This window comes from Alligator sinensis, unplaced genomic scaffold, assembly GCF_000455745.1.
Source record: "Alligator sinensis unplaced genomic scaffold, ASM45574v1 scaffold622_1, whole genome shotgun sequence".
Lineage (NCBI taxonomy): Eukaryota > Metazoa > Chordata > Crocodylia > Alligatoridae > Alligator > Alligator sinensis.
The window spans coordinates 106,148-124,450 of record NW_005842551.1 but is presented as its reverse complement, the minus strand read 5'-3'; the positions used below and the strand labels follow the sequence as shown (position 1 = coordinate 124,450).

The following is an 18,303-nucleotide window of genomic DNA, read 5'->3' as shown; positions in this document are numbered from 1 at the left end:
GCGGTCCCGCCCTACACAACCACTGGAGCAATGGAGGCAGCAGTGGCTAGAAGGAAGCCTGTGCGCTGCCTGTTAACCCCTCATAGGCTCCCAGTTAGACACCCCTGCTTTATATAATTTTTTCAGCTTTTCTTCATCAACTAGAAAACTAGAGAAGTTTTCGTTTTATTTTAATTTATTTTTTAGCCAAAGATTCTCATGAAGCAGCATGACTCCAAGATTTGAGTCTCTAAAACACCAGCATCATGCTTGTGATAAAGCACCACAAGTGTAACCGGTAGAAGAGTACAGTTTAAGATTATGTCATTGACAGTTTTTTTTCTTAGAGGTTTAGTATAAAATGTTTTTAAATGACTTCATTTCTGCATTAACTCAAAACATGTTGAAGGAAAAGTCAATACTAGAGTTAAAAGTATTGATATTGTATACCTTGACTTGCAAAAGGCCTCTGGATCTAGTATCCCACTAGAATACCCCACAAGAAAATTGGAGGATTGTGAGCTTAACTCCAAGACAGTCAGGTGGGTGAGAAACTGACTGCAGGATAGGACCCAGAGAGTCGTAGTGAATGGATCTGTGTCATCCTGGTGAGAAGTAGATAGTGGTGTCCATCATGAGTCGGTGCTCGGTCCAGTATTTTTCAACATCTTCATCAATGATTTGGATGTGGGGGTGAAGAGCTCACTGGACAAGTTCATGGATGACACCAAGTTATGGGGAAGCATGGGCACGCTTGAATATAGGCTACAGATACAGGCAGATCGAGACAGGCTAGCAAGTTGGGCAGATCGGAATCTGATGGAAGTTCAACGTTGAGAAATGTGAAGTGCTCCACCTCGGGATGAGCAACCCCCAACACACCTACAGGCTTGGCGGCACCAAAGTGACTAGCACCATGAATGAGAGGGACCTGGGGGTAATAACAGACCACAGTATGAATATGAGCCGGCAGTGTGATGCGGTAGCCAGTAGGGCAAATAATACTCCTGCATGCATCAATCAATGCATCTCCAGCAAAACCAAGGAGGTGAATCTTCCACTCTACTCAGCATTGGTGAGACTGCAGCTGGAGCACTGCGTCTAGTTCTGAGCACTGTACTTCAACAAGGAGGTAGACAAGCTTGAGAGAGTCCAAAGAAGAGCCACCCATATGATCAGAGTCTTAAAAGACAAGCCATATGAGGAAAGGCTGAGGGATCTTGGACTCTTCAGCCTGAAGGAAAGACGACTGAGAGGGGACCTGGTAGCAGCTTAACGCTACACCGCTTACCGCTACATCAAGGGCCCAGTAAGCAACTGTTCACTAGGGCACCCAAGGGGAAAACCAGAAGTAATGGCCACAAACTCCTGCAAGTCCGATTCAGACTTAACATTAGGAAAAACTTCTTCACAGTTAGGGTGTCCAGACTGGAATAAGCTCCCTCCAGAGGTGGCGCAATCACATACCCTGGAAATCTTCAAGAGGAGACTGGACGATCACCTTGCTGGGGTCACCTGACCCCCAGTTATCTTTCCTGCTTGGTGCAGGGGGTTGGACCCAATGATCTTCCGAGGTCCCTTCTGGCCTTGGCCTTACAATCTATGAATGCCCACTTCCCTTCCTCAATTCCTAACACCTGCAACCTTGAAACTGAAAAACTGCATTTTTAAAATTTTATTTATGTATAGTATATGGCTGTTTTCAAACATTCTCAAATGCTCCCACTGTGAGGACTGTTACAGAGTAACTATAAAATAATAAAATGCATGCACCTGCTGGCTTGTGCCAGAATTTATGAAAAAGCATGACAAAGGTGACATATTTGCAGTCTTCTCCCTTGTGAGAACATGTTGGCAAATATTTTCCATATAAAGCAAAACACATACATTACATATACAGGGTCTATAAAAGCCAACATCTTCAAAACGTGTTCTGATTTTTGGGTGCCCGAGGCATGGTGTTCATACAGCAAGGTTTGGCACCTTCTATAAATTCTGACCATTTACAATACCTTAAAATAGGAGTGCACAAATTGAGGAACCCAATATAACTTACTTCTGAAAACCCTGTCTTATGTATTTTATATGTAATACCTAATAAATAGTCCCACACTCGCTCTTTTGCAGATACATACACCAGTCACTACTACCTGCTGTAAAGGCAATTAATCTTGTTTTAAAGAGCTGCCATTATTCCATGCTCTTGGAATGCATGTTGTGAAAGGTCACATCCTCTGCACCATGTACCTCACAAGCTTCAGCACAGAAACATGCATATGTGACAGTAGTAACCAAGTACCTCTTGGCTGGTTTAAACAACAAAAGGTGCTTGCTGCTTTTGTACTTGGTGTGAACATAGAACATAACACTGCTGGGCTTCCTAAAGCATGCTCAAAGACTACATGAAAATCTAAAAAGAATAGCTAATGCCATTTGATCCTAAAATCTTGTATCGGGAAAAGTAGGGGTTGATCTGAAGGCAGGGTTAAAATCTGCCTAATCTTTAACAAAATACTGAGTATCAGGATATCAGAGTTCACATTGTATTAATAAATCTTTAAAAACATTAAGAGTACAATTTTGAAAATACGAAGCCTAATACTCCTCTGGTAGTTTTAAGCAGCTTCCACTTTACTGAATATTTATGATGTACTGAACACATAATTTAATGAACTTTTAAAAACTACTATCTAATGTTAGAGCAGAAAGTAAACTAAACTAAGCATGCCAATATGTAAAAATGAGTTCACTGTAATACTTTGTACTTTATCTTTCTGCAGGCTCAAGATGAAGTCATAGGGGTTCTTAAGGCAGAAAAAATTGACCTGGCTTTGCTCGAAGCACAATATGGCTTTGTAACTCCCAAAAAGGTGCTAGAAGCACTCCAACGAGATGCTATTCAGACAAAAGCTACACAATGGCAAGAGGATATCTATGAAAAACCTATGGGAGAGGTATGTACATACAGTCTGAAGTAGCAGAAATCCTGTTGACTTCAGTGGGAGAAGGCTGCTATTCTCATAACATACAGCAAAATATTGAGATACCAGGAAGCAGAGTAAAGCACAGAACCTATTTTGTTGTAAACAAGATAGTATCATATTCAGCAAGTAAGGGTCATTTTATGATCTCTTTCACTGGATTAACTGTTGTTGACTATACCACTGGCCAGCAACCTTTTCAAGCCATGGGTGGGAACAACCCACCATCAGTCCAAAGCAGGCTTGATGGCTTCTGTGGTGCATCAGCAATGGGGGGCTTTCCCCACACCCATTGTTAGGGCCAAGCAGCTGTGAGCTGCACCTGCACTGCTGCTGATTCTCCCAGCCACCACTTCCCAGGCTGGGGCACAGGTACATCTTCCACCCCGAGGGGAGCTGTGTCAGGGGCCAGGGAGCTGAAAGCTGTGCTGCAGCTGGGAAAGAAGGTGATAGAAGTAGCAGCAGTTTAGAGACAGCTTCCAGCTGTCTACCTTGGCACGAATCCCTGCCAGCTGGAAGCTGCTCCTGTGCCCCAACCATGGAGAGGCTAGGGAGAAGCAACAGTGGTGACAAGGGCACAGCTGGAAGTTGCTCAACCCCACAGCAGCTTTCCACTGATTAACTCTGGTCCAGGTGCAGGCATGGGCATAGCAAAGTCCTCGGGCTCTGTGGGCCAGATCCAATGGCCACATAGGCTCTATGTTGCTGATCCACTGGTCAATACAGTTGGTCCACAAAAAGGTATCACAAAAAAACTCCTTGCCTCTTACATTTCTTGGGCAAGCTACTACACAGCTGCTACACTCTGACCCTACTACAGCATGAATTGACTGAGCAAAAAAAGTGGAGACTCAAGGCTTCCTCAATTTTCATCCTGGCGTCCACAATTTTTTTCTAATCTAGATGACCCTGCAGCAATTTAATCTCTCTGGGGAAAAAAATTCAGACCCATATTCAGCAAATGAAGCAGCACTGCAGGCAATGGGCTCAGCCGCAATAGGTGTTTGTTTACCTCAAATTAAAAATGGGGTTAACAACACATACTTTCCTCACATTGGGAATAATAAGGGGTTATTAACATCTATCCAGAGCTTTGAAAAAAAAATCAGTCTAACATCTACAGCATTCAATGCAACAATTTACTTTTTGAAGAATCAAAGCCATAGCTGATGCAAGCAGTTTTAATTGATACCTCCTGTAGTTTACTGCAGTTTTCCTGCAAGTTAACCTGGCCCCTAGGGCTTAGCCTGGATTGGGTACCCAAAGTTCCCACTCAACTCATTCAATGACAGAGTGATGGGCACACAAAAAGCTGTAAAATCCAGAATCTCTACCTTTTATTCAAAACCCTATCACTTAGAAACCCCATTAAGCCCTAAATGTAATATGCTGATACTTAAATAATATTTAGTTTGGAGTAACAAAAGCACTCTCTTTCTCAATACCACTTACCAGGATTTAAACTGTGCCCTCTCATATGTAACATTTCCATTTTTTTTTTAAACCTTCTTATCTGAATGTGTATTCTACCAAATATTTTCCCCTTCCCTTTAAAATGCAGTCTTAGCACATTGCTTATTACAGAGCATTATAATTAAAAAGTGTCATGAATAAAATTCTCCGACCAAGTGTTTTCCAGGCTTTTCAACAGAAATGAAAGCAGGGATGCAGAGTTCAGTTCACAGAAAATAATGTCAGCAAAAGGTCAGGACTCATTTGAGAGACTCAAAAGGTTAAAATCTCTGGCTGTAATCTAAAACAGATAAAATTTGATTGCAGAAGTAATTTATTTTAAAACTCTGTTGCATTATGTCATAGGAACTTTGAATGGAAATGATTTGAAGAGCAATCCAAAAAAAGTTTTAAAATATGTTTGGTCTCTTATTTTGCATAAGTTCATACAGGCATTTTCTTTCTAACATTAATGGCAAAAAAAGGATTTCTAATACCATTGAACTATGCAATTACAAAGGTAGAAGTAAACAGGATAGAAACGGTGCAAAGATCCCTGGTACTCAGCACTTTTCAGTAAACCAAAATACTGACAAACTCAAAAGTATGTTTTGAATAATTTTTGTATTTTGAGTTTTAAGGATGAATTTGTGTTCATGGGGTTTTTGTTCTTTTTTTTTTTTTTTGGTAAATGTTTATGAAAAATGTGGAACAAGCAATCCCTTGTTATAACCAGACTGTGGGAAAGAGCTGTGTGAACCCTTCTCTGAAGCTCTGGCAATGTACCTCCACCCTGACCTCCAAAATCTCTGCTATTCTTGGGCTTGGGATAAAAACACTCCAGTAAAATGACAACTGTGAGAGAGTTGTGACATGAACCAAAATCTAGAAAAGGTTTAAGCAGAGGATACTTGAATTAATTTAAAAATGTGTGCTGACTTAAAATTTAAGTCTGATGAAGCGGCAGGCGGGAACAAAGTCATGCATTTTTCTTGCCCAACAACAAGAAAAATGCATTGCTTTCGCCCTAATGGGAAGAATTTACAAAGACATGGTAAGGGACAGGGAGCTAGGCCTCCTCGTGATCTTGAAAAGTTTGAGGATCCTCCCAGTTCATCCTACCCATCTTTACAACTGCAAACTGCCTCATGAACTGCTGCAGCAGCATTTCCTGCTTGGACAGGTAGTTCACTAGAAACAGAACTCAGGCAATTCATTTCATGGGGACTAAGACATTTAACAGAGTGCAGAACAACAGCCAACTCTCCTTCTTTGCAAAGCTCATGCTGATTCAAGCATATCCAAAAAACCTGTCTTACTTGGATTTGAAGGATTTTTTTTTTTTTAATAAACTATGAGTTTATCAGGCCATATTTATTTTTAAGTCATTTCTCTGCAGAAATGCCAGACAAGTTTGTTCTTACCAGTTGCTGTTAACATGTAATAAACCCATTCATATTTAAAAGGGCTTAAAGGGAAAAGGCCTTAACGGAAAAGAGGAAGGGTATCGAAAGCTTGAAAAGTAGAATTTTTCCAACTATTTGATTTGGTCTAATAAAAGATAACATTTACCCAAAGAACCTTGTCTGCCTATGTCCTTAGACCAACACACAGCTACGACCTACACCCCTTAAAGAAAAAGACAATGTCATTTTATTTTGTTTTTGCATACAAAGGCCTGAATGGACTTTCCCCCTGGTTTATATCATCAAAAATTCCACCCATCACCCCACCATCTTCTCAGTGCAAGAGAACTACCTAAAGAAGATTCTGTTCTGTGCCATTTCCTGCATCAGCCTCATCAGTGCAGTATATGACTGCTTTCCAATAGCACGTTTAACAAGGTTACTAACATCTGTCTTCAGGGGTTCACCTACTAGCCTTGTCTGCCTACTTGCATGCTAGAGGATGGATACAAACAACACCTGCTTCAGATTAGTTGGTACCTAAAAGAAACCTTACCTTTGAAAATGGAATTTAAAAAAAAAAAAAAGAAGGTGGGAAGAGAAGGGGGAAAGGAAGATTAACAGCGTTCTCTCATTATTGATTTTAACGTACTTATAATATATAACTAAAAAGCCACGTTAAGTTTCGGATCCTCCATGGATCCTGATACATTAGAAGGTAAGGTAGGTATGCACCTTTACAGACTGACTAAATAAGATATACAGGCAACCCCCACTTAATGCTGTTTCAGTTAGCACTATTTCACTACAATGCTCATTTTAAATCAATACCTGATTTCACTTATCGCTCGGAGAGTTTTGTTATATGCTTGCAGTTGCCATCTTGGGTCATTAAAAACACCTGCAGTCACCATCTTGGGTTGTCAGATACTTTCGGTTTCACTTAATGCTCGGTTTTTCAGGAACCAATTAAGAGCGCTAAGCAGGGGTTGCCTATATAGAGACAGCACAAGCTTTTGTGGGCTGAAGCTCACTTCATCAAATAGATTAATTATAGATGGTTGGAGGGGTGGGGGCCTCACTGTTTGAAAAAGCAGCTATTTGCTATTGCCTCCCCCCCTCTTTTTTTGATGCTTTAAAGAGTCCTAACACTAAGATTTGTCAACCATGTCACCTGCTATGAGCCCCCTCCCCCCAAATCTTCAGATTGTGGGTTTAAATTTGACATCTCTCTGGCCTTGTTCCAGCTTGAATCCATTTTTTATACCAAATGGCCATCAGCCTGGAGCATGGTGCATTCTCATCACTTTTTTAACAAAGGATGTTAAATGACATCTTTGTAGCATGTTGCAAGATTTGCCCACAGGTTGGTTTCCTTCTTTGATTGGCATCTGAAGTGTCCAGGGATTACAGTCACTGGAGCAGAAAGTAACAATAATGTTGGTAGACCAGCAGTTGGGACAAGCAGACAATTGTGTAAATATGATTTTGGCTTTAAGTATGTTGAAAAGGAGAGGAAAAAAAGTTGATACATATTCAGGAAGACCCGAATCTCCTATAATTTTAAACCCAAAATTATATATATGCACACACACCCCAACCACAATAGCACTATTAATGGGAACAATATTTCACTGAAAACTGGGTTTATATAAAAAAGCAGCTCAGTCAGATTTTACACTGGCCCAGTGCCACAAAAGTCTAGAGAGAGAGAGAGAGACAGTCCAACTGTAGCACAGCGGATATGCGGCATGCTATTCTGTTTAGACTTAAGATACAAGTGGGTGGCAAACTGTTTTTAAATGATTAAATTCCAGTGAATTTTTAGCTTGTGAAACTATTCAGAGTTACGTAAGAAGTAGCCTCTCTCATTTTCCATTGTGCATGTTCAACTATTAGTTCTAGCAAAAAAAATAAAACCCCAAAATAACACATGACTAGAAAGAACAAAACAATGCATCATTTCATTAAGATTTATAAACATGTTTTCAGCAGAGGACATTTAGGAGGCTGCTCACTAGTGGTCTCAGGGCTCTTTGGGGGACTGCATAGTGGAGCATGGTGTACAGATGCAGCATGTGAGCAGGGGGTGAAGTGAGCAGCAGTGCTGCAGGAGAATTCTTACGCTGGGATTGTAGTGAGATCCCACAACTCTCCCAACCCAGGTCCCCAGACTTGCAGCACCCTGTGACCGCTCACTCAGCTGGACTGAATGAATTCAGCTACCTGTAGGTCTTCTCTGTCCATGAAGAAACATGCCCTAAAACATCCAGTCTTCTACCACCTTGTGGGCCTGTTCTCCAACCTGCCCTTGCATCAATGACAGTGCCTTACTACTGTCCTCAGGAAAGACACACTGCCCACTTACGCGTGCTAATTCAGTGCAGCAAAGCAGCGGTCAGCAATCTTTTCTTCATGGGGGGCCAGCCCTCACAACTCAGCTGCCACTACAGGCCCACCAATCTTGTGCTACCACCACAAGTGTCCCAGTTGCATGCACAGGGCTGCTCTGCTGAAAAACATGCTGCCAAAAACTGTGGCGAGGAACAACTGGGGCACTTAATTCAGGGGCAATGATAAAGAGGGGTTGGATTAGGAGAGGTGAGACAGTGGCCCTCCACACAGTTAGGGGTGACTGGAGCGGCAGCAGGGAATCAGTGCAGCTTTAGTAAAATGCAGAATCGATCAGGCAGCTGGGGCAGCAACAAGGGTTTGGCACACTGTTACTAAAATGAAGGCTGGATAACACCTTTGCAGGCTGGATCCTACCCACAGGCCATGAGTTTCTGACTCCTACACCAAAGCAATGAGGATGTTTGTTTAAAGCCAACATTTAAGCCTTAAAGCTAGTCAGAAGATTCTTATCTGAGTGTGGGATGACTCTCCATGGACTTCAGCAACGTGCAGATGAAACTTTTGCCAATTAGATGCAGAAGCTGTGCAATGTAGATCACCTGCTCCGAGAAATGGACAAATATTTCAGAATTTTCAGGGGGAAAAAGGAAAGATTTTGATGGAATTCAAAAAAGCTCTTCCATTTCCCCATTTTGTAGCACAAGAATAGTTGAAATATTTTTACTTTTGGAATGCTCATTTTAAAAAAAGAAAAGCAAGGGAAGTTTACATTTTTCTTCTTCCCTGCCTCCCACTAGGCTGTTTACTCTGCAGTAAATAAAGGATTATTTTCAACTCCATCCTGCCCACATCTCTCTCCCCCACCCCTCCAACCATTTTGTCACATACGTTTATGAAAAGGGCTATAGCAACACCTGTTTATAGGCAGAAAGAAGCAATAAGAACCCCAGGCTAGGGAGTTTTCCATTTACCATCTGATTGAGTTAAATTATTTTTCAGAGAAGAGAACTTGCTGAATGGGTTGCTCCACCACATACTATGGTTGGGAAACCCATGAAAAAACTATTGAGTGTGTATTTACTGAAGTCAGTCACTAAAAAAAAAATCTCACATTCTGACTAACAAGCAAGCAGGCTACAGTAGACAGTCTATCATTTTATTTTCCCCCAGATGTACCTCATGCAGAAAGAAATCTCAGTCCTTGATAAATCAGTAAGTCTTCTCTAAATACATTTTTGGCCAGTAAACAACACTTTCCAAGAGCAACTCTCCACTTTAACCTTCTACAAAATGAGCTGATCTACATAAACTTCACAGAGGAAGAAAATCTCAATATCACCCTTGCTTCAAACCATCAAACTGAAGTTAAAATAATACTATTGCCCTTGTCATAAGACCCTAAACTGTCAGACCAATCTCAGGTCACATTCGAGTAGAAAGAATGGTTGTCACTGCAAACCAGTAGAAAGCACCAGAGCCAACAGGTCAGTGGGAAAGTAGGGAGGAGGAAAATATGGACTTCAGGCTGAAGTTTTAAATCAATTTACTACATCTGTGTAAGTTATGATAAAATGGAGCCAAAGCTACTGTAAGATGAGATCTTCGTTTACTCAGAGAAATAAGCATATCTGAATTAGGTAAAATGTTTTCTTATCTGAAACCTAGAGAGACTTCTCCAAACCAGGAAGTCACAATTGTCTTGGTCAAAGGGCTTCCATCTGTGGCTGTACAATGCAGGGTGGGGAAGATCCGTTCCATTTTATGTTTCCCTTAATCAGGCACAAATTCAAACCAATGTAATAATGGGTGTTTTACCAAATCAAAGAAGAGCTGAAACAGGCACTTGTGGAACTAAACTTTTTCCTGCCCTCAGCTTAGGTGAAAGGGAACTTGAATTTATTTGCATCATGGCTAGACAGGGATCTTTCTTTCACCAGCAGATTTCCTAGAAGTGAGAGGAAGGGATGTGTCCAAAATAATGTCATGCAGACACATTTAAAGAAATCCCACATGAAAACCAAATCTGTTATTCAGAATACCAAAATCTTGAACTAAATCCTGCCAATGCTTCGATTTTTTTCATTATTGTCAGTATCAGTCATAGGATAGTGACAGTAATGAGGGAAAAAAAAAAAAATCAACAGTGATCAGGAGGAGGAATGGCAAGGAGATGCACTTAAAACAGAGAATGCTTATAAATAGGGACCTACTTAATTTGCCGGGTGTCTGGGAGAGGTAGCACCTCCAGAGAAAGAGTATGTCACACTCGCTTGAGTGACTCTTCCTCTCTTGGTCTTCACCAGCACTCAACTCTCACTTGTGGCTCCAAGTAGCTGTCTGCATGTGACAGCGGCCAGCCGCACCCGGGTAAACTGCCTAGACGGGCAAGACAAACCAGGTAAGGGTACCCAGTCAGTCTTAGACCTCTGGGGAGATAAGGACATGCCTATCCCTGATGCAAAGTCTGACTCCAGCTGACTGGGCCGATGAGACCCTGTATGGTTCAATGGCCATGATGGTGGTATAGCACTGCACCATGGATCATGCAGAGAATGACAAGGCACAAAAGACGTCCTGATCATCCGCTGCATCTGGGCCAACCTCCAGCCGTCTTGACACTGCCCTGCCACTGGTTACCAATTGGCTGAGACGAGAGTGAGGCCAGTGCTGCTCAACTCTTCCTCACTTAAATCTAAATCCTACACAACTCGCATCCAGCACAAGCCCTGTGGCAACAGGCCAGTGACGAAACAGCAGATGTGGACACACTGGAAGCTGTAGCCACAAACCCACACACAGGCGGCTCAGGGCTTTGGGTCACTTTCTACTGGACATAAGCAGCAGTAGAACTCAGTAGCCCCCTGAGTGACTGAGCAGTCTATTCAGGACTGCACTGCTCACCTTCTAGAATGAGGAAGGGCTTAGAAAAGGTGCCCCAAACATTGTCTGCTTCAGCTCATCCTGGCCAGCTGACAGAGGTCCCACTACAGCAGTCAAAAAGGAAAGAAATCAATCCCTCTCAAGCTGGGCACGTGGAATGTACATACGTTGACTGACAGAAACACAAAGAGATCTGAAAAGAGAACTGCCCTCATCAGGAGAAAATTGGGCAGATACAATGTCCAGATCACTGCCCTCAGCAAGACCCGCCTACCCAACGAAGGGCAGCTCACAGAAGGAAAAGCTGGTTGCACGTTCTTCTAGAGTGGTCGTGGCAACGAAGCTAAACAGGAAGCAGGTGTTGGCTTTGCTATACAAAACAGCCTTGTCAAGAAGCTCACCTACCTACCCAAGGGAATGAATGACCAACTGAGGGTGCTCAGGCTCCCCATGCTTGGCAAAAAGTGTGCCACTATCAACAGTGCAAACACCCCTACCATGACCAACTCCGACAAAGGCAAGAACCAGTTCTATAAAGCCCTCCACTCTGTGATCACCGCTGTACTGATGTCTGACCATCTCATCCTCCCTGGCAACTTCAACACCAGGATTGGCTCTGACTGCCAAGCATGGGATTGGCGCCATCGGGAAGCACAGGATCAGAAGCTGCAATAGCAATGGTCTTCTCCTGCTCAGACTATGTGCTGAACATGAGCTCCTGGTTATTAACACTGTGTTCCATCTCCCCCACCAGAAAAAGACATCGTGGATGCACCCTTGCTCTGAGCACTGGCATTGTATCAACTATGTCACCGTCTGAAGGAGGGACAGACACAACGTCCATGTAACCAAAGCAATGTGTGGCAGGCACCGAATGCTGGACCGATCATCAACTCATCATCTCCTCACTAAAGATGACAATTCAAACCAGATGGCATCCACGAGGACGAAGTCGACCAAAGCACCTCAACACTGCTGGGCTGATAAACAACAGCACCAGGCTGTCTTTTGTGAACCATCTGAAAGATCAGCTTCACGCTACACCGCTCTAGTCCGGCTCCACTGAAGCCAACTGGAAGCAGCTTTGTGAAGCTATACACTCTGCAGCTCTTGAGACGCTGGAACCATGCGTCTGCAGACACCAAGACTGGTTCAATGAAAATGATGAGGAGATACAATGGTTGTAGGACGAGAAACAACATCTCCACAGAGCCTACCTCTGTGGTAAGTCCACATCAGCACAACATGCTTATAAGCTCGATACGGAAGACTATTCATCGCAAGTTGAGAGGGATGCAAGACACATGGTTGAAGAACAAAGCAGACGAGATCCAGCATACGCTGACTGAAACAATGAGAAGAAGTTCTTCAATGCCCTAAAGGCCATCTATGGTCTGCAGGTCCTTGGATCCTCCCCTCTGCTGTCTGCTAACTGACAAGGCCCAGATCCTGCAGACATGGACTGAACACTTCAGCGCTGTCCCCAATCGGACCTCCTCCATCAACATGGATGCCATACACAAGCTGCCTCAAATTGCCATCAATACCTCAATTGAAGCTTCGCCTACAATTGCAGAAGTCCAAAAAGTCATACAACAAATGTCTAGTGGCAAAGCTCCTGGAGCCAACACAATTCCAGTGGAGGTCTACAAATCAGGTGATCACAACCTCACGAAGAAACTAACCAAGATCTTCTGCAGTATGGGCGCACAGGAGGTAGTCCTTCAAGAATTCAAGGATACCTCCATCATCCACCTGTGACAACCACAGGGGTATCTCCCTCCTCTCAACTACCAGTAAGGTACTCGTGAGAGTCCTCCTCAACCAGCTGACCAATTATCTAAACAACCTACTGCCTGACAGCTAATGAGGCTTCAGAAAAGGATGCGGAACCACTGACGTGGTGTTTGCGGCCCGGCAGCTTTAAGAAAAGTGCCAGGAACAGAACGCTGACCTTCTCCTCACATTAATTGATCTAACCCACAGGTGGGTAAAATACAGCCCGCGTTCCAGATTTGGCTTGCCAGGCCATTCTATTCGGCCTGTGGGACCCCCAAAAAAATGTTAAAATATTTATCTGCTTCTGGCTGCCTGTCAAAGACATTTTTATGTTTCCAAGATGGCAAAACCCCTTGCTGAAAGGGGTACTTCCAGGGGCAAGGCGAAGGACTTCTAGTGGCAAAGGTAAGGGGGCAGGATTTCCGGTCACAAGATGGTGACCAGGGGGAGGGGCACCTGTCAAGGGGTGGGGCTACCCATGCAGCCCTTGACAGCTTGCCAAAACTTGGTAAGCGGCCCTCCACCCAAAATAATTGCCTACCCCCTGACCTAACCAAAGCCTTCAACACAGTAAGCCACGAAGGCCCCTGGGAAATCATGAAGAAGTACGGATGCCCTGGAAAATAATCAGTATGGTTTGACAGTTCCACAATGGCATGATGGCACGCGTCCTTGCAAATGGCAAATGCTCTGACCCCTTTCTGGTCACAAATGGTGTCAAGCAGGACTGTGTGCTCGCACCTACCCTCTTCAACATGGTATTCTCTCCCATGCTGTCGGATGCCTTCCAAGGCGATGACCTTGGTATGGGAATCAGGTACTGTTTTGACATCTTCAGCCTGCACAGGCTCCAAACAAGCTCCAAAGTCCAGACAACCAAGGACAGTACAAGGACACCCTAGAGGTGTCCTGAAAGAGTTTCAGCACTGACCTGGAGTCATGGGAGAAAATCACTTGCGACTGTCCCTGGAGGTCATCAATCCAGAAAGGAGCACTGGCCTTCAAACAGCAACACATGGCAGAAAAAATGAGGAAACGCGTGGCCAGGAAAACAAAAACCTCTCGTACACTATCCTCATCGCTTTCCTGCCCCTGCTGCAGTAGATTGTTCAAGACAAAGATCGGGCTTATAAGTCACCTACGTACCCATGTGACCTAGCCTCATTTCTCTCACTTTTCTCCTTTTTCCTTTTTTCTCTTTTTCTCTTTCCTGCTTCCCTGTTTCTTTCCCATTTCTTTTCTCTCTTCTTTCCCCCACCCCTCACTGGATGCGGTCACCTTCGCCCACAAAGGACAACAATGCTTAACTTGTGGTGAGGTGAAGCCATTTTCACGGCTTGCTCATGGCATGAAGGGCCAATTTAGTGGGCATTTCTCAGCAGTCCCACCCCTCGCTGCAGACTGGCAAGGCTTCTGCCATCACCACAGACAGTCAGTAAGTCTCAAGCATGTAAGAGTGGCTGCAGGAATTGCTGCGTTAGTTTCAGTATCATGGTAAGGATTGAGAGATTCTAAAGCAGTGTATTTTATTTTTATCTATATTTTTTATGTTTTATATATTTATTGGGAAATTGTGGCCTATGGAATATTTCCTGGCAATTGTGGATACCACTGGTTTTCACAAAAACTGCAAATTAAGTAGGTCTCTATTTATAAACAGTTTAGTTATGGTATAGGAGAGACAGTGCTCTTGATTTTGAAAAGCACAGGAGTGGAACAAAGGAAGTTCTTCATGTAAGAACCCATACATTGATAAAATGATAGATGTACCCTCAATACATTTTCCATCATCTACCTTAGAAAGAAGAAAGTTGAACAAGCTTTAATGGAAGACAATCAATACGGCTATGTGGTTTTAGACGTTTTAAGTTTTGTGTGATGGTCTGAAGAATTTGAGGCCCCAGCCTTTTTAGGACACATTCTGTGGGGGAAAAAGTAGCAGAAAGATCAAATAACTGAAGGCTGGAACTGGCCTCCGCTTTCCCTCCTTTACCCATTTCTGAACTCTTTAAGAGTAAAATGCTGCAAAAACAGTTTTGACCTACACAAACTGAATGTGGTTAAAATTTTGGGTCTCAACCTTCTTAGACTCAAGGCACTCCTCTACAACTTTTCTGAACTTAGCAGCACCCGCTTTGAAATCTAGAGAATAAGAACAGAGAAACAGAGGAATTCTTCTGTTGCTAAGAATTCAGAAAAACTAAAACAGGTCAGAATATCTTTGATACCATGAATCTTATTTGACATCTCTGGGTTTATCCAGTGAATTATCCAGTGATGCTTACATACCTAGCAGTGATAATGTTTCACAGCACCCTTAAAAAGATCTCATGGCACCTCAGGGTGCTGCAATACCCCAGCCAAGAATCACCGAGTTTAAAGAAGACTGCTTCATGGTTTATGCAGCAGACTTCACATTTTCAAAAAGGAAATTAGCCTGATCAAATCAGCATAGGAGTAAAGATAATTCACTAAGAGGAAGCAGATAAACAAAGAGCAGGACAAAGATTCTGCAATTCCTGCAAGGTTCTCTGGCAGGTCTACAATCCTTTCTTTTATCCCCTCAGCAAGATCAATGGCTTTAAACAGAAAACAAATCTTAACCTTTATTTCCAGCTTTGTGCAAGTATGCCCGAGTAACTTCGTCAAATACTGAATTAAGAAGGATACCATGTATTCAGACATATTTTTATGAAAAAGCTTCTAGATTCAGTTCTGAAAACTGGGTGCCAAATGCTGCTCAATAATTTGAAGTTTAGGATAATCAAAATCTGACCTAAAATTGTAAAGTGACTAACAGTTTTGGGGCACTTGGTTTAAGAAACCTTCAAAAGGAGATGATTTTCAGGAAGTATATGCTTCCTGTCCTCACATGTCCTATACATTCATATGTCCTCTGGAAAACAGGCCCATTTAAGTTGTCTGAAGGTGTGGCATTCACAAATGGAGGCAAACAAAAAAGCACTAAGCACTGTGGAATGTTTAGGATTATATTTCTAAAAATAAAATGCATTTCTTCGGAAACAACCCTGTTGCTTAATAGAAATGCTCCCAATTGTTAGTCATAGTTTTCCTGCCAGTTCTGTCATTTTCCCTGTGATAAAAAATGAGCTATATACATGTTTTCAGAAAAAAAGGAAGAAAGGCCTGGTAGAATGAAGGCAAGGCAGAGACAGAAATTGGAGCTCGAATTCTGGCTGTACCATAAATTTGCTACAGGCCCTTGAGGAAATCAGTTTTTGACATCTGTACCTACCTCAAAAAAAGGATGTTGCAAGAATTATTTTATTACTCTTTGCAATGAAATTTCAATTTAAAACACCATGTGGGTGTTAACTGTTATTTCAAAGTGGAACTAAAATTGAGATGGTCACTTTTGCTTAACCCCTCCCTCCAAAAAAACTAAACAAAACAACAACAAAAAACCCCAAACCCTCCAAAAACCCCAATAGTTTGACCTAATGTGGATAACATCTTCTGCCAAGACATCTGTTTCTCCATCAGAATCATCAATTATATGAGTATAAGTCTGGGAATAATAATTGTTAATTAATAGCTGCTAGACAGCCAGTTGTAGAACAAAATATATTCAAGGGTCCTACAAAATATAACCTTCTTATATTTAAAATTCTCACCAGAGAAGTTGTGGAATTAAAGAACACTTTACAGAGCGATTCTATGAGATTCGACCACCAATTCATAAAATCTATGCTATAGTAGGTGAAGCCTTAGGCCTGTACTACTGGAAAATCTGTTGCCATATCTTGAAAACCTATAACAACTGAAATAAAAACAAACGAACAAGCATAATTATAGCAAACATACCGAAGCAAATAAGAATTCCACAGCATTGCAGAAATTTTTGTTTCTTTCGTAGCTTGACAAAGTTGTTGAGAAACAGAAAGAAACTCACAGACGAATGCTGGAACAACTCTTAATGGTAGAAAAATCACACAGACAGACTCTGTATGAGCTGGAGGATGAGAAAAGAAAGCACACAGAGTATATGGAAAAAAGTGACGAGTTTACCAATTTACTGGAACAAGAACGAGAAAGGTAAGCTTGCATGATATTTATTATGGTTACTAAGTTCTAAAATTAAAATGACTTCCAAGTATCTTTTCACCTTTTTCTTCTGCAATAAATCTAAAGTAGAAAACATAACTACAAAGTAATTCTGAGTGTTCAAGTATCAAGAAAGTTCTGCTAGTTTTTTTGTATGTTCACCAGCAGCATACACATCCCTGTATAGTAGATGCAATATCTAAAACAGTTGTTTACTAGATCCTTATCCCAAGCATCTTGCACTGTAAGAGGAGAGCAGGCACATTATCCTACAAAGCAAATGCACAGCACCAAAGGCACCTTATATAAGCTAAACCCTGCATGGAAGAGAGTCACCTTTTCAAAGAGATCAGTATACACTGAGGTGTCCAGGAAAATATGAAACAGGTACACAGTCTAGAATGGGGAAAGGGGACCATGTAAACAGAAAATATAAAGGCAGTCTGAAAAGAAGGAATAAGAAAATTAAGAGATGAAGGTAGATAAGAAAGGCAGAGGGGAAGTTATCGAGAACTTAGAAAATGAGGAGGAATCCCTTAAGTCCCTTCATACCTACAATGGTATAAAAGCATAAAAAAAAGTGACACAAAAATCAACAGATCTGCCTAAACGCAATATCAAGATGTTACAGCAACCATCAAAAGATGAGTTTGATGTTATTTATTGACTTTAAAAGATCTTTTTTAAAATGTTGCCACCTCTGTTCAGCAACTAAACTGAACACATACCCAAAATGAACAGGAAAAGAAATAACTGAGGAACATTTCCTGTCCCCTGGATAGCTTCACCAGGGAAGATATGAGAATATTGTCTCTATTTCCTTTTACTTAGGAACAGATTCCAGATGGAAATGTATGGGTGTGAGAATGTCAAGCTTATTCTAAACTCACACGATGCATAGATAATTCTTCCTCTGCTTCGCCTGTATAACATCATGTTTCACATACTTTGGCAATGCTTTTTACTTTCACCTTTCCTGCTGCATCTCTCATCTTCAGGTCTACTGCAGACAGCACACTTGCTTTCCATGAAGTACAAAGCCAAATGTATGGAAATGTGATTAAAAACAAATCTAATGTACATAACAGCAGAAACAAAAAATTCTCACTTATAGATAAATGCATACAGATGGAGATAGACATGGGCACTCAAGGTACAAGGGGGAAAAAAGGCTCCCTTTTGCACTGGTAAGCTTTATTTCTTACCATTATAATTAGGGACCTACTCAAATTGTGACTGCATGGATTTCACAAAATTGGGCAATCTCAGCTTCATAGATTTCATAGACATTTGGGCTGGAAGGGACCCCGGAGGATCATCGAGTCCAGCCCTCTGCCCCAGGGGCAGGAAGTCAGCAGGGATCATAGGATCCCCGCAAGATAAACATCCAAGCATGTCTTGAAAGC

The 18,303-nt window shown here is 42.1% G+C and overlaps 1 protein-coding gene across 3 annotated transcripts in view; it reads left to right on the top strand.

Annotated features, from left to right (window-relative positions):
* Positions 1 to 18,303, top strand: part of FILIP1L (filamin A interacting protein 1 like) — a 322,841-nt gene that overhangs the window by 217,246 nt on the left and 87,292 nt on the right. The window contains exons 1-2 of one of the 3 annotated variants that reach the window (XM_025213835.1): positions 2,760 to 2,933; positions 16,710 to 16,888. In XM_025213835.1, coding sequence (XP_025069620.1) covers positions 2,925 to 2,933; positions 16,710 to 16,888 — 188 coding nt within the window. In that variant the 5' untranslated portion in view covers positions 2,760 to 2,924. Of the gene's footprint in view, positions 1 to 2,759; positions 2,934 to 16,709; positions 16,889 to 18,303 lie in introns of those variants that run through there. The other 2 variants (XM_025213836.1, XM_025213834.1) reach the window with 2 other exon arrangements.